Below are 16,781 nucleotides of genomic sequence, written 5' to 3' on the forward strand. Positions count from 1 at the left end.
TCCTCCTAAACATTCGAATGCACAAACACATCACAACATGGAGTTTATTACCGAAATGGTCCCTCGACTATTGCGAAATTACCAATTTGGTCCTCGATAATTTTTCGTGCCCAATTAAGTCCCTCGACTTTGAAAATTTTAACCAATTTGGTCCTCCGTTTATTTTACCGTTAAACTTCCGTTAAAATCGGGACCAAATTGGTAATTTTGCTATAGTCAAGGGACCAAATTGGTAATTTTCCTATAGTCAATGGACCATTTCAGTGAAAATTTAATTACCAATTTGGTCCCTTGACTATAGCAAAATTACCAATTTGGTCCTGATTTAACGGATGTTTAACGGCAAAATAAACGGAGGACCAAATTGGTTAAAATTTTCAAAGTCGAGGGACTTAATTGGACACGAAAAATTGTCGAGGACCAAATTGGTAATTTCGCAATAGTCGATGGACCATTTTGGTAATAAACTCTCACAACATTTGTTACTAACATGAAATCACAACATGTGTTACTAACATGAATACACATAACGGTTGCCTATAATACACAGAACGGTTGCCTAGAATACACAGAATTATTGCCTGGAATACACAGAATATTAATATAAATACAGAGACCGGCCGAAACGGAAAACGTGATTTCCAAAAAAAACGAACGATTAGTTTACAATGCTCAAAACGACGTCGTTTAGGTATGTGGTGCACATTGTTATGTGCACCGTGGTGCATAGTATAATTTGCCCTATAAGGGGACCTCCTTAAATTGTAGAGAATATGTTGAATATATAGGAGATAGATGGGCCTTGGGCCCAGAGACTACTTCCAATTCTTTTCCAATTCTTATTCTTGTTTCCTATTCTTTCTTGGTAATTTTCTTTTCTTTCAAAACTTGTCCAAACTGCTCTAAAATTCTTCATTTGCTGCTCCTTGTGGATAATTCAACTCTTGGGATAATATAACACACAAACAATTCCCAATTTCATTAGGATAAAGAAAATAAGCATCAAAACAACTAAAATAAGGAGTGAATTATTGTATAAAATAGTAGATATCAGTGAAGCCGCGCTGACTGCACGTTAAAGGACGGCCACACCTGATTGTGAATGATAAAGTACAAATTATTACACCCAAAATGGTCCATTCAACTTTTTTTTCTTTCTTTTCTTCTATCTAATCTTTTTAGATTCACAAGATTGGGTCCATGAATACCAACTCATTATAGCATAGGGTGAGACAAATTAAAGGCACTAATGTTTCTCTTATACCTTAGGTTTCTTTGTCAAGCAACTTATGCTCAGATAGCATGTAGTAGCTTTTCTATATGGGAGGTCATGAGATCGAACCTCGATACTGACTTTTTGTGCTTCTTCAGATTGAGAAACAGATATTATAATGTGATAGGATTTTTTTTGAAAACGCAATGTGATAGGATTAGTTGTATTAAAAAAAAAAACAAAGATTTCTTTTGTACTATATATCCTCTGTAATAACACTTCGATCTATCTCCTTTAACTCTTTGTATTTAAGGTACTATAACAAATTCACCATTTTATTACAAAAAGTTGAGACGACATCCTATGTGACAATTCTCCTCATAATTAAATTACCAAGTATTTATACCCTAACAAAGATAACAAATCATATACTTTACAAATATCTTTCAAATAAACTAATAGTGTATATATGTGAATTTTAGAAGATTAAGAATATATACTATTCAATTTTGAAATTTATTTAAAGCATAATCTCAAATTTAGCAAGGTTGTATTTGGCAATTTATATTGTGGACCAGGGTGCACAATGCATACCAAAACGACGTCGTTTTGGTCATTTTAGTTAACGGTTTGTTTTTTTTTTTAATCACGTTTCCCGTTTTGACCGATCTGTGTATTTGTGCTAATATTCTGTGTATTCTTTCAAGGCATTCTGTGTATTATAGACTACGATTCTGTGTATTCATATTAGGGGTACTTAAACATAGGTTGTGACGTGTTTTGTGTATTCGAATGTTAGGAGGATGATTTATGTGTAGTTGTGTCAATATTCTGTGTATTCTCTCAAATCATTCTGTGTATTCTAGACAAGGATTCTGTGTATTCCCTGAAGTCATTCGCGTCCACCGTCCACTAACATTCGAAACGACGTCGTTTCGGACCAGGGTCCACAGTGCATTGTGGACCCTGGTCCACGATATAAAGATTGTGATATGAGTTGTTATACCATGGACTAGGGTCCACCTTGCACGGTAGACCCTGGTCCTAAACTGTGTATTTTTAATATTGGAATTGTAAACTTATAGAATATAAATTGTGTTTCTAAGTCAAAACACATAAATTGTGTATGTTAACATTGTGTGTTCGTAGTATATAAATTGTAAATTTTTTAAAGGTAAATTATGAACATTCAAAACTCGAGTCTATTTTGTAAAGTGGACTTGAGTTCACCAAATAATTTGGGTCTTGATATATGACATGTTTTTTATTGATCCAAAATAAATGTACACATTTTTATTCTATTCCTTGTACGCTTATTATCTCCACCCAAAAAAAAAAAAGGCCCACAAGGATGGCTTTGGAGTTTCGACCTCCATTTCTCTCAATCGGGTCCAGTCTTAATTTCCAGGTCGATTCTAGTATTCTTCATTTCTACACATCTCTTCGAAATCTCCCGCAACAGTCACCACCCAATCAAATTTCAAAACAAAAACCCACAAAATCCCAGATATTTCTATTCCCCACCCAAGAAGCACAGACCTTAAGGCTCAATAATCCATCCATCAATGGCTTCTCTACTTCACTCTACCCTCTCTCTTCCACACCATCATTCCAAACCCTCTTCTCCATTTCTAGCTTCATCTCCCACCATCCCTTGCCATCTTCCAAGATTTCCCCCTGATGTCTTTCACCGGAAAAGCTACCCACTTAAGAGAAGCTTCACATGCAGTTCTGGTATTGATGAAGTCACATTCATCGACCCAAATAAAGAATCGAAGGCTGAGCTTATTGGGTCTCTTAAGCTCAAGTTATTGGTATAAAATTCTTAGCTTGATTCTTGATTTTGTATATGCATAAAAATTTTACCTTAAAATTATTCATCTATGCGTGCTGTTTGTTAATTTGTTAATTAATATGCTGGTTTTATTGATTCTTTTGAGTTCGCCTAAATTTTCTGATGTTTAATTAGGTAATTTCGATGTGGTTATCCTTGAGTTAATGTTTCAACTTTCAACTGACCTATTTATATTACTCTCTCTGTTCATGGCATTGAGGCTTGGTGCTCCAACTATGTGATGAATTCATTAGTTTAGTGTATAATTAATGCCAAAAAGTGTTGAGTAGTTTATGATTGATCCATGTAAACAACTGCCTTTCCTTCAAAGATATGTTCTTGCATTATCCACTTTATAAATGATCTGCCAGCCATTATAAATAGGATCCATGTATTCTGCATGTATGTACAGCTCAACTGGTCACATAGATGAAATTTGTCACAAGACCAATGATCTAGTATCACCGGTGGCAGTGTGGGAGCAACCTCTCAAACGAGGGCTCCTTGCAGCAAGCAAAAGTTTAGCCTCTGTTGATTAGTTGAGTCATGATGATTTACCCCTGCACAATCTTGTCTGGCCGGGGTGTGGGGGCGTTTAGGGTGGGCGATACCACCTTTTGTCACAAGGATCCATGTATTCTAGGAGAATGAATGCAGTTTTGTTAATGAGTTTTTGTGCACGATTCCATAGGTGTTGTTCAGTTCATTAAAGCATAGAAATCTTGATGTCTAATTTCCATTTTCTGGAAAAGTTGCTCAGAGCTCAATTTGGTCACCTCAGGTTTTGTTGATCACACCGATTAACACAACTCTGAAATAGGAAGATAAGAAAGCAGTGAGGAAAACTGTTTGTCTAGAAGCTGTAATGAATGATTTGTTTCAATAAATAGAACTGCAAATGAGCTTAGATTTATTCATTGTTTTATATAAACATATCATACACATGCAATGGAAGTATTTGGCTGGGACTCAACTCTGTGAAACTTGCAATGGTTGAATTGACTTCGTCTTCATGGAAATCTGTGTTATTTAAAGCTTGAAGGGTGCATGTGATGTTTTTAAACTTTAGAGGGGCCGAGGGGAAAGTTCAGGAACAGAAAGAGAGGAGAGGGGAATTTCTTGTTGATCTGATTTGCTGTTTTAAACTATGTTTACACTACTACCATGCTTTCACTAGGAGAAGGAAAACATATAAACCAATCTTGACTAATATGTTGTGAACCTTTGACACGTATACTTCGTTACTTGCAGAGTGCTGTTTCGGGGCTAAACAGAGGTCTTGCTGCAAGTGATGATGATTTAAAGAAGGCAGATGATGCTTCCAAGGAGCTTGAAGCTGCTGCAGGACCCGTAGATCTTGAAGGCAATCTTGATCTACTGCAAGGCAGGTGGAAATTGATTTACAGCAGCGCTTTCTCATCTCGAACCCTAGGTGGAAGCCGCCCTGGGCCCCCAGTAGGAAGATTACTACCAATAACTCTCGGTCAGGTAAGCTATATATTTCATCCCAGAAACTGAGAAAAGCATAGAAAGTATTAATTCCTACCGAAATATATTTATCCTTCTTGTTACTATACAAGGATTGAGAATATTTTGTAGACTTGAGTTTCATGCCGTTATGCTTACATGGTTGACTTCTAAACTATCGATACAGATTAATACATTACTACCATTTTTTTCAGTAAAGGTTACCAATTCTACTTCTTCAGCCTTGAGATTTGGAAAATTTTATACTTCATTGGTATAATCTATGATCAACAGGTATTTCAAAGGATTGATGTGTTTAGTCGGGATTTTGATAATATAGTTGAGCTTGAGCTTGGCGCCCCCTGGCCATTGCCGCCTCTTGACTTGACTGCAACTTTGGCTCACAAATTTGAACTTATAGGTCGGTCCACTCTCATATCCCACTTTCTCTACAAGTGTACTAAAAGCATGGCTCCGATACCAGATTGAAGCATGTGCTTACGTTGATAGTTAGATTGCACATTTATGTTTATATATTATATGCTCAATAAGTTTCTGTGTTCAGGAACATCCAAGATCAAGATCATCTTTGAAAAGACTACGGTGAAGACAACGGGAAACTTATCACAACTACCACCACTGGAGGTGCCCCGATTGCCAGATGCGATCAGGCCGCCATCCAATCCAGGTAGCGGTGAGTTTGAAGTCGTATATACTGATTCTGATATGCGCATTACAAGGGGCGATAGGGGGGAGCTTCGGGTTTTTGTCATCGCCTAGATTCTTGGAGGTCACTTGTAGTGAACTTCCCAATTTCCATGCACAATTCTAATGTGAAGCCTCAATTGTATAGAGATATCACTTAGCTGATTAGCATACTTCAATGTTCAAACATGTCAGCTCAAATGGTATGATTTGATTTACCTTTGTTCAGGAAATAAACAGAAATGTGTATGATGAGTATCAGTTAAACCATGAAGGTGTTTGAAATTTAAATTACTATCACTGAATAGTGACAGAATCTGTGTTAACATTAGAGATCTTTTGGGCTAAAAGTTTATAATTAAGAAGGTTATAATGGTAATTGTGATTGCTTAAATGATAATTTGACATCTGTCTTCCAAGAATTAAACAGTATAAGCACAAATAGCTTCAAAATGGAAAAACAATGACAAGGTGAAAACCAAAGCTACAGAATAGGAAAGGAAAGGGGAATTCCAAAGAGAGGAAGGCCCGCCTAGGTGATCAAGTAATTCCGAGTATATTGTCTCCACAATTATTAGATTGTTATAATTCCCCAAATTAGTCAAATGCATATGTTAGATGGTCAGTTGAGTACATGGTTAGAGAAATATAGAAGATGAATAACTGAGCAGACAAAAAAACCACTCAGTCGAGCATTGACTTGATCGAATTAAGAACCCAACTCGGCGCCTAATCGGTCGGCGAACTAAAAGCCGCCTAGAACTAAAATCGTCTGGGCCTAAGGGTGTCTAAAGGCCGCCTAGGTTAATTTTTATAACAATGATTCAAACCCAACCTAATATTTTAAATTTATAAAAGTTATTGAAATTTGAAAAAAAAAAAAAAGATATAAGACAAAAATATTTCAAAATATAGGAAGGACTAAATTGACATTTCCGTAGGCACGGATATGAGCCTGGCCCAAATTGACCCTCAAGAGGTGGGCGGTCCGCTGCTTAAAATGCAAAATATAGTCGTTAGAAGTGGTAACGGCTACTAAAATTTGAATCTTTGAAAAATCTCTAAAAATACCTTTTCATTTTCCTCATTTCGGCCTCAGTTCAATCAATGAAAGGCCTTCAATCCTCAAAAAACCCTTCATTTCTTCTGCTCCATCTTTAGCCATTTTTCTCCCAAAAGTCAAATCTTGAATTCAAACAAACGCCCAGAACCCCCCACTGCACTCAAAGCTCGTCGTGAATTCTGAGTTTTCTTCGAGATTTGAAAGAAAAATCCACAAAGCATTTCGAATTTTCTTTTTATGTGTAAATGGCGCCCACTCCATCTGCAAAATCGAACCAGACCCATTTCGGGAACCCTAAGACACCTCAATCCAAACACCGCCTGAATTTCAACCTCGCCAGGCCATCCCCGAACCCCGCTGCAAAAGAAGCCCCGCCGGCGGAGCACCCGGTGGAAGTGGTGGGTCGGATCCGAGACTACCCGGATCGGAAAGAGAAACCCCCGGCAGCCCTAAAGTTAAACGCCGACCGCCAGTCTTTGAGGGTGAAGACTGATATAGGCTACCGAGATTTTCACCTCGACGGCGTCTCATTCTCCGAGGAAGAAGATCTCGATCTTTTCTACAAGAAATTCGTCGGGGCGAGGATTAATGGGGTGAAATTGGGGGATAAATGTACCATTATGATGTACGGCCCGACCGGTGCGGGCAAGAGTCACACCATGTTTGGTAGCTCCAAGCAGCCCGGAATTGTGTACAGATCATTGAAGGAAATATTGGGGGAAGGAGATGAAGTGAGTGAGAATTGTGGAGTGGGGACTTTTGTTCAAGTCACTGTCTTGGAGATATATAATGAGGAGATTTATGATCTGTTGTCAACTAATACTGGTGGGGGTTTTGGTTTTGGATGGTCTAAAGGCAATGCTTCTAAGGTATGAACTGCTAATTCTTCTAAATTCTCAGTTTATATTTCATTTCTTTTAATTTCTCTTATTTTTGGTTTGTTTTTTTCACATGAAGTAGATAAACAGAGAATTGGGATGGCCATTTTTGTGACTAAACATCATTAGTGAAACTTGAAATTTTGCATGAAATTAGAAGTTGAAAAGATAGGTTTGGTAAGTTTATTCAGATTCTCAATTATAGCACACAGGTAGATAGCATTAGAAAAAGGTAATATTGACATCTTATTGTTGGGTAATAGTACTTCATACATAGGAAATGATCCTATAATGTTCTCTTTCATGAACCTGAAGTTAGAAATAGCTAATAATAGTGGGTAATAGCTTCAAATCTATGGTAATAAGTGCTATTTCTTCTGAATTGTTGCCTTACTTTTGTTAAAGGTTTGAATTAGAGGTAAAATCTTTTGGTTATTGTTAATGTTCTTGGAAACTGAAAATCATCCATTTTTTTACTTGAATAAGGAATTGCAAATGATATAAACATTTTGCTTTTGGCATGAATTTCTATTGTAAAAAAGTCATCTGCTGAGAAAATGCCATCACCACTTTAAAAAGGGGCCATTTGTATTATGTATAGAGACTTGGGTGTATGTTTTCTTGCATATCTTGCAATATGGTGCCAGTTATCTATATGTTTGCATTTGCAGGTAAGGTTGGAAATCATGGGAAAAAGGGCAAAAAATGCGACTTTTATTTCGGGGAATGATGCAGGCTCTCTATCAAAAGAGATCCAGAAAGTAGAAAAGAGAAGGATAGTTAAGAGCACTCTCAGTAATGATAGAAGTTCCAGAAGCCATTGCATGGTAATTTCTATGATGAATTGGTTACAAACAAGTCTTTTAGGATCTGATCTAACATGTCATATGTTCTACTTTTGTAGATAATTCTTGATGTCCCAACAGTTGGAGGGCGGCTTATGCTTGTTGACATGGCAGGTTCTGAAAATATAGAACAAGCTGGACAAAGTGGTTTTGAAGCAAAGATGCAGGTAACTATGCTTTATTCAACATGTTAACCACAGTTTTTATGCTTCATTTTGTTCTTTTTGCCAAGTTCTTAACCATAGTTTTTATGCTTCATTTTGTTCTTTTTACCAAGTTCTTAACCATAATTATTATGTGGCTCTAAATGCAGACTGCTAAGATAAATCAGGGGAATATTGCACTGAAGAGGGTTGTTGAATCCATTGCAAATGGTGATTCTCATGTGCCATTTAGGGATAGCAAGTTGACCATGCTTCTACAGGTGCATATAAATTATCTAGAACTGAATTGGCAGTTTAATGGTTTCCAGTTCCCCTTCTGGTTTTTGATATCGGTTCATTCGTTTTCTGTAGGATTCTTTCGAAGACGACAAGTCAAAGATTCTCATGATCTTGTGTGCCAGCCCGGATCCAAAGGAGCTGTACAAAACTATTTCGACCCTCGAGTATGGTGCCAAGGCAAAATGCATTGTTCGCGGTCCTTCTACACCAATCAAAGACAAGGGCGGTGATGACTCTTCATCAGCAGATGTTCTGGGATCGAGAATTGCAGCAATGGACCAGTTCATTTACAAGCTGCAGGTCGAGAACAAGCTTAGGGAGAAGGAGAAGAATGAAGCTCAGAAGGAGCTAAGGAGGAAGGAAGAAGAAATTTCTGCACTGAGGGCTAAACTGTCTGCAGCAGAAGGGAAAGGGCTGAAGAGTAACGAAGAGGAGGTTAAGATTAAGGTAAAGGAACAAACCTTGGCGATGAAAAGTGAATTAGAGAAGAAGATACAAGAGTGCCAGCAAATGGCAAACAAATTCGTTGAAATGGAGAGGAGAAAGATGGAAGAACGAATGCTTCAGCAGCAACAAGAAGTTGACTTGCTGAGAAGGCGCCTCGAAGAGATTGAGCTTGATCTTCAACGTTCCAAAGGATCAGCAGACTTGGGAGGAGAAACCAGTTTTGCAGAAAGAATACTGGAGATTTATTCTGATGATTCGGATATGGTAAAGTCCATGGACTTGTCTAAGTCTTATGATATGGAAACAATTAAGCGAGATGCTGCTGCTGGGGCTTATAGAACAGAAAATAGCAGTAGTATTGACACAATTTTTGGGTACAACAGTATAACCAATCCAAGTGGTGGCGAAGAAGATGTTGTCACCGACGTACCCACTTTCACCACCAACAAAGTATCTTTGAGCACAGTATTCGAAGAGGAAGAAGAAGAAGAAGACGGGGAAGATAATAACAAATGCTCCATCGACGAGGAGGTGCAGAAAGAGGTAGTCGAGGAGAAGACAGTATGTTCGAGTGCAGTTGTGGGTATGCCCGATATGTTGAGCCAAATAGGCAACCTTTTAGTGGAAAACTCTTCTGCAACTGCATCAAGATTTAGTCACGAGGATGAAAATGGAGAGGATGCAGCAGCAGCCTCTTATAGGGAAAGAAGAATTCAGAACATATTCACACTCTGTGGAAACTATAGAGAAATGTCTCATCAAAACATGAGAGAAACTCCTATGCTTGACAGTGGCTATTTGTCATCATCCCCTCCAGCCAAGACAATTCAAGAGCATTCTGCCACAAAAAGCGTCCCAAAGGATGTTTTAGAGTCGGACAATCCAAGATTTGAACATAAATCAGCCGAAAAGAACACGAATCTCTTTGAAGCAAAGGATTTGAAAGAGAACTTCAACCCATCAGATGAAAACAGCCGCGATTTGGAAGTATATGTTAAATGGACCCCTTCAAAGGTATGCTTTCAAAATTGCAACTTTTACTCCTCTTTATAATAAACACTTATAATAATAATGGTCTGGAAATGTTGGTTCAGGATCCATTAGGCGCACCGGGGCCTAAAGAACAGGAAGCAAGAACATCGGCAAGCAAGCTTCCCACTTGCAACAACAATCAATTACACGGCGGCCACCTCAATCAGCTCCCTCTCGGCCAAGTACAGAATTTACTTCCTGTTGATGGCTTTTGAGTCAAAATAGCGGTTGTGAATGCGCTGTTGGTGCATTTTGGGTTCATTTTCTTGTGTATCTTGTACTAGTTATCAGTCAGTTGATGTGTATTTTTTGAGTTTTTTTTTTCACTGTTCATATGGGAATTCAGTATCAGTCTGACCATGTTCTAATGAAGTAAAAACTTCTGTGCTTGATAAGTTAATCCTATTACTTGCATGATTTTGATTTCTTCCATTTGTAAAATTTGTATTTGTCCAGTATTCATGATTTGTTTCAGTAATTGTTTATAAAAACTTTGATGAGAACTCTATCCTTTTGTGTACCTAAATGTTGATTGAAAATTTGAAATTCCTAGGAGAAACTATTTCACTTTACATTTTAATTTTCGGTGGATTATAATTTCATATTTTCAATCTTTTATATATAAAAATTAGAAATAAAAGGTTAAATTGGCGGTGAACTTATATCATGGACCAGGGTCATTATGGACTCGTAAGGTGTACATAAAACATAATCGTAAGGTACATAAAATTTAATAACGCAAGACACAAAAAATCATAACACAAGACACATGCACATGTTAGGGAAAATGGTAGGCTCTCAAACTTTATCCAAAAGTGCAATTAAGCCCTCGAAACATTCCGTTGGAGAAGGCGGCTGGAATGTTCATCCCCAACCAAAGTCGTCTCCGTCTGGTTCGTCTTCTCCATCCACTGGAGAAGGCGAAGTGTTCATCTTCTCCATTGTCTGTTCGTCTTCTCCATCGGAGAAGACAAACCACACTGTTTCAGAAGACGAACCAGTGTGGTTCCTGGAGAAGACGACCTTGGTTGGGGATGAACATTCCGGCCCCCAGAATGTTCGTCGGAAAAATGATGACCGGTTGTTCACCTAGAACAAATGGTCATATGGGTTTAAATGCATTAAAATGACATGTTCGTGTGCGAAATTGAACTCTTTGAATGTCCGAAGGCTTAATTGCACTTTTGGATAAAGTTTGAGGGACTATTCGACCATTTTCCCCACATGTTATATACTTACTTATTTTTCAAATCTGATTTAGGTACATGCTTTCATAGGTATAAAATTTCACAACACAAGATACAAGGCACATACACATTTATATACGTATTTTTCAAATCTGATTTAGGTATATAATTTACGTTTATAATCACAAAGATACAAAAATTCATAACATAAAACACAATTACTAATTTGTTTCATGTACAAAATTTCATAACGCAATACACAAAAAGGTTTAACATAAAACACATACATATAAACCAGGATCCATAGTGCAGTGTGAACCTGGTCCATGGTAAATTGTAAATTGGCCACCAAAGAAGTACCAAATTGGACTCTAAAATACAATATACCCAATTTACAACTATATAAAATCATCTAAACAAGTGCATAATATTTTTGAGTATCGAGAATTGAGTAACAAGTGTTGTATAACACAAATGTTAAAAGTAAAGAGTTTTAAGTAACAAGTATCATTTTTGACAATCTCATTTTAGATAGACATATAAGATTAATCTACACTCTTTATATGAAGTTGTTCTCACTTAAACGTCTATATATGTGATAATATTATTACACCTATGTCTTCCCCTCTTGCATCCAAATCTATTACTTTAAATAAAAATTGCAATCAGAACTTAAAACTGTACATATTCTCCAATTTTTTCTTTTTAAATTTAAAAATGAAATTGCAATTAGAACTTAGAAGTGGAAAACAAATGTGGCATATCCTTCACTTTAAAAAAAAAAATTAAAATAACAACAGTTAGAACTTAAGTGGAACATAACCAAATGTGAACCCCAAAAAAAAAATTACAGTTAAAATTTAGGAGTGGAACGTAACCAAATGTGGAATTTTTTTTTCCTTTGTAAAATATAAATTTAAATGCAGTTAGAATTTAGAAGTGAAACCAAATGCGGCATATCTTTCATTTTTTAATTACAAAAATAATTGCAGTTAGAACTTGAAACACAATCAAATGTGGAATATCCTATACATACATATATAATCCTTGTGTAAATTCTGATTTTGAACTTGCTTCCAGACCTTCATTGTCTTTGTAAGGGGAAAAAATTCATTCATGAATTCTCTATGTAGTAGTTGGGCCATGAGCGAAAATGTTCATTGTCTTGAGAATCGACATTTGAATTCCTCACTCACACAACTACACAAAGACTACATACCTATACCATTCCCTGGCAAAGATGTCATTTTGAAAAGGTGGTTTTTCGCGTGTGTAAAGTTTGGTGAAATGATAAAACAGGAGTTAAATCCCCGAGTGTCGTATTTAATGATAAATTTGAAAGCTTCAAAGAAAAAAAAACAAATGAATTCTTAATTAATAAATTTGAAATAAAAAATATTAAAATTAAATGGCTATATATATTAATGGAAGGCTCAATCCCATCACGAAGATTTCATATTGTCCAAGCCGCAACTAGCCTGCATGTCAAACATCTTTAATCAATATGTATATATTTTTAGCTATGTAGGATTAATATTAGTTGAAATTTTAAAGAAGAATTAATCACATCTTTGAATATATATTTCAGTTTTAGTTTTTTATTTTTTAAAATTGTCCAGTCCAAAAAAAAAAAATAAAAAAAATAGAGAGATTGAAGAAGCAACTTACCAAGAATTTGTGGATGTCTTTAAGTATTGGTGTAAAGGCTGTGCAGAAGTTTTCCATGTCGCCATAGCTGTCCTCTCCACCTAGGACCTCCATGAACTTTTTCCTATCCGGAACAAGCTTCACGGCCACCTTTTCCATCCCACGTAGTAATTAGAAGACCAAAAATAGAATAAAGCTAAATGCGTAGGTATGTGTATCAAAGTGATTGTTATTGTTTGGTTGATAGGTTTTTAGAATACTATTATGTATTTGGAATACTCCATTAATTGAAAAACCATACCTTTATTAAATAAGGTTTCATTTCCCTTCATTCTTTCTTCCCCAACTATTAATAATCATTCTTATTCCACCCTACTACCAAACATGCAAAATACTTTCACCAAAAAACCCTTTACCCTTACCAAGTATTTGATACCCATACCAATTCCGATTATCATGTGAGAACCAAACACACCCTAAATTTACATCATGATCACAACTAAAGTAGTAAAAGTAGTATTATTTTACCAACTAGTATTGAAATAATATATTACTTGTTAGCTAGGTCAAAGATGCAAGATGGATTAATTGAAAGATATGCTTGGCTAAACTGATAGTTAGACTACTGCATACGTTTATGCTTTATACTACGTATATTATATGTTTAACACGCTTTAGCTTACCCTTTATGTGTATGGGTCAATTTTTCTTTAATGAATTCTAAATAACATATGAACATAATCCCTTTTCATACCAAATTATGATGTGATTTCTCTTAATTTATAGTCTAAGATGATAATGAGACTATATATTTGTATAATAGGGAAGTACATACCATAAAACTGGAGCTAGCAAGCCAGCCATGCCATTTCTTCAAGGTCTTTGAATAGGAATCAGAACAAGCTTGGGACATTGACCAATCCCGATGCTCACCCAAGTTACGGAATAGTTCTACAATGAAATCCATTGCCCTGAACCATGCATGAACCTTAATTAGTTTGAGCAATTGCATGCATATCAGCACGATGTGTTTTGAGTAGGTCCTAACTATAAAAAAACACTTTTAGACTCGTATCATACTCAAACTAATCATCGTTTGCACTGGGCTGGTCCAATTAAGGAGTACAGCGCGTGTCATATTGTTTTTTATTTTTTTTTATTTTTATATAAGATGGGGTTTTGGACTTCCAGACCTCTCTTAAGGAATGAGAATAATGCACGGTCACTCACGCCAACCAAACTGATTAATTATTGCATGTATGCGATTACTATAAGATGATTAATAGTGTTACATATATATATATATATACACACACACATACATATACCTTGTCAACCAAAGAAGGCCATTGGTGCAGCTGGATGAGGATTTAGCAGTGCCGGTTTCAACTTCTGCCTGTACAAAACTGTACAAGTAGTTGAATCTTGGTGTGTTGGAATTGTATCTAGAATCCAACCTCTGCAACACAATAAGTCTTAGAAAATTGTCAAAATTAGTCATAAATTAAACAAATACTCCGTAATTAAACATATGTATAGTGTGTGTGTGTGTATATATATATATATATATATATATACACACAAAGTGTTTCAGTTATTTATAACAGATGTCTAAAGTCTGTGTACTCAAATAATTACTAATATGTCACTTTATAACTTTAGGCATCTGTTGTAAATTATAAATAGATCTCCATAGCCAATTTTTTTGGTCTGTATTAGTGGAACCTTATAATCATTGATGAATTGTAAACCTGAAATATTCAAACTTGTTTTTAACCTCAAAGCCTACTTCATATATATGTGTATGTATGATTGTATGTATGTTTAAAGGAAAGAAAAAATGGAAAAGAAATTTTCTTACTGATATGTTTCCACTGATGTCAGCTTTCACTACAGTCATGGAAGCTCCAAATTTATCTGCCATCAGAAACTAACCTTATTAGTCAATTCAGATTGGAAATACTTACTCAAAAGGTTTAATTTACATCAAAAAAAAAAAAAAATTCATTCTTCATGATTTGTAATAAGCTTCATAACTTTTTATATTCATTAACAATTCATAAACCCAATCTCACTCCACATCAATAAGATTTGGAGCAAGTAGCATTATTGCTCACATCTTTTCCACAGATCTTTAAACATATACATACAAGACTATAGGAAGAATGAAAACAAATAATGCCTTTCATGTCAACTAAAAATCTAAACTGATAGTTAAGTTGCACATGTGTTCAACACGCACCATCATGTGCGTGCCGACGGATTAGTTTTTAAAAGTCTAAACTGATTAGTTAGGTTGAACATATGTTCAACACACACCATCAGGTGTGTATGTGGGCAGATTATTTTTTAATGAGCTCTAAGCAACAAGTGGATCATTTTCTCTTTCTATTGGGTGGCATAGAGATTTAAACTTGTTATGTGTTGGCTTGATATCAAATTGAAGCATGCATTTTATCTCAACTAAAAAATTGCGCCCATAGTTGACGTTTATGTTTATATATTAAATATGCTGAAGGAGAAGAACAAAACAACAGCAGATACGGAAGAAAGACGAAAACCTAGGATAGGCAAGACGAATTTGCAGACATCTAAGAAAGGTTTGGTCTGGATGTCCCCTCGTTCACACTTAAGAAGCTTTAGGCCTTCCAAAGCTGGAGAAAACAGAGTTCCCTCCATCTTTGCTATAATTCCCCTGTACGTACAATGCATACACAATCAACATTTTCAATAATAATAAAGATGGAAATCATGGGGAGATCGAATGGAAGATCGACAATCTATCCTACCTGGATGGAACAAAAATCTTCTCTTCTTGCTTGAATATTTGCAGTTAGATATATTTTCTGTGTTTGATTCTTAGTTTATTTTTCATTTGTTTGATCTAATTCTCTATTGAATTCAGGCTTGGAGCTGACGCAAGATTAGGCTAAGCAGTCGTTTTCACAATAACGGTCTTGACCTACTACTTCTATTATCATGGCAAATAGAGTACAGTTGTATCTATTGTATTTATAATAACTACTAAATTACCCGTGCCATGCACGGATTAAATTTTTATATTATATAATTAAATAATAAAATTAAAGGTGAAGTTATAAATAATTATAATATTTGAGAGTGCATATTTATTTGATTATAAGATCAAAGCAAAAGTATCAATAATATATGGCTCATTTTAAAAAATTTACTATGTAATATGATTTATGTAACTTGTGATGATCATTTTATGGGTTAACAAGTTGTTTTTCAATAAATTGTGATGACCATTTTGTGGCTCCTGTTTTATTATTTACCCATATATATACAATATCCACCTTATTAGCAAACATACAGGATTTGTTTAATACAATATAAAAGATTTGACTTTGTAAAATATTTAATAGTATCTTTATCTAAACTTTAATAAAGAGATAATATAAGATAAATAATCAATAATTAAATTTAGTGTTAATTCCATTTTTGGTCCTAGATTTATATGTGGCAGTCCACTTTTAGTCCTTTTTTTATTAAAACATCCTCATTTAGTCATAATATTATTGTGGCATGACCATTTTTGGTCTTCCGTCAACAAAATCATTGAAATGTTGTTAAATACGATGCCATTTTGATCTCTTTTTTTTTTATTTATAAAAAGTAAGTTGACTCGCTATATTTTTTATGTTTATTTTTTTTGAAAAAAATCATAATTGAAGACTAAAATGCCCTTGTATTTAACGATATTTAGATTGTTTTGTTGATAGAGGACCAAAAATGGTCACGCCACAATAATACTAGGACTAAAAGTAGATGTTCTAGAAAAAAGGACTAAAAGTGGACTGCCACCTATAAATCTAGGACCAAAAATGGAAATAACTCTTAAATTTATCTAAAGCTTTAAAGCAAGGGTTAAATTGACATCGTCATTCTCTTGGCAGCAACAAAACTTGGTTGCGTCTTCCAAAGGCTATTCTAATTGATTCAACAAAAGCAGAGTGACATCGATAGAATTTAATTCCATTGATGATCTAATGTTGTTCC

General features: G+C 35.4%; 3 protein-coding genes across 3 annotated transcripts; 2 read left to right on the top strand and 1 right to left on the bottom strand.

The window, feature by feature from the left end:
* Window positions 1–2,644: 2,644 nt before the first annotated feature.
* LOC116001513 (plastid-lipid-associated protein 6, chloroplastic) lies at window positions 2,645–5,530 on the top strand. Its single transcript, XM_031241384.1, has 4 exons — window positions 2,645–3,027; window positions 4,299–4,535; window positions 4,809–4,935; window positions 5,080–5,530. The coding sequence occupies exons 1-4, from the start codon at window positions 2,779–2,781 to the stop codon at window positions 5,292–5,294; spliced, it is 828 nt and encodes a 275-aa protein (XP_031097244.1). The 5' UTR covers window positions 2,645–2,778; the 3' UTR covers window positions 5,295–5,530.
* A 776-nt stretch (window positions 5,531–6,306) lies between these two features.
* Window positions 6,307–10,435, top strand: LOC116001584 (kinesin-like protein KIN-10A). Its single transcript, XM_031241468.1, has 6 exons — window positions 6,307–7,151; window positions 7,832–7,987; window positions 8,065–8,172; window positions 8,319–8,429; window positions 8,521–9,909; window positions 9,990–10,435. Exons 1-6 carry the CDS (start codon window positions 6,528–6,530, stop codon window positions 10,140–10,142), a joined length of 2,541 nt encoding a protein of 846 aa, XP_031097328.1. The 5' UTR covers window positions 6,307–6,527; the 3' UTR covers window positions 10,143–10,435.
* A 2,060-nt stretch (window positions 10,436–12,495) lies between these two features.
* LOC116000806 (glycolipid transfer protein 1-like) lies at window positions 12,496–15,560 on the bottom strand. The gene is made up of 7 exons (XM_031240644.1): window positions 15,551–15,560; window positions 15,323–15,456; window positions 14,623–14,678; window positions 14,090–14,220; window positions 13,597–13,732; window positions 12,783–12,911; window positions 12,496–12,592 (listed from the first exon to the last, which is right to left on the bottom strand). The coding sequence occupies exons 2-7, from the start codon at window positions 15,438–15,440 to the stop codon at window positions 12,557–12,559; spliced, it is 606 nt and encodes a 201-aa protein (XP_031096504.1). The 5' UTR covers window positions 15,441–15,456; window positions 15,551–15,560; the 3' UTR covers window positions 12,496–12,556.
* Between the last annotated feature and the right edge of the window lie 1,221 nt (window positions 15,561–16,781).

Source organism: Ipomoea triloba, chromosome 13 (assembly GCF_003576645.1).
Source record: "Ipomoea triloba cultivar NCNSP0323 chromosome 13, ASM357664v1".
NCBI classification, from domain to species: Eukaryota; Viridiplantae; Streptophyta; class Magnoliopsida; order Solanales; family Convolvulaceae; genus Ipomoea; species Ipomoea triloba.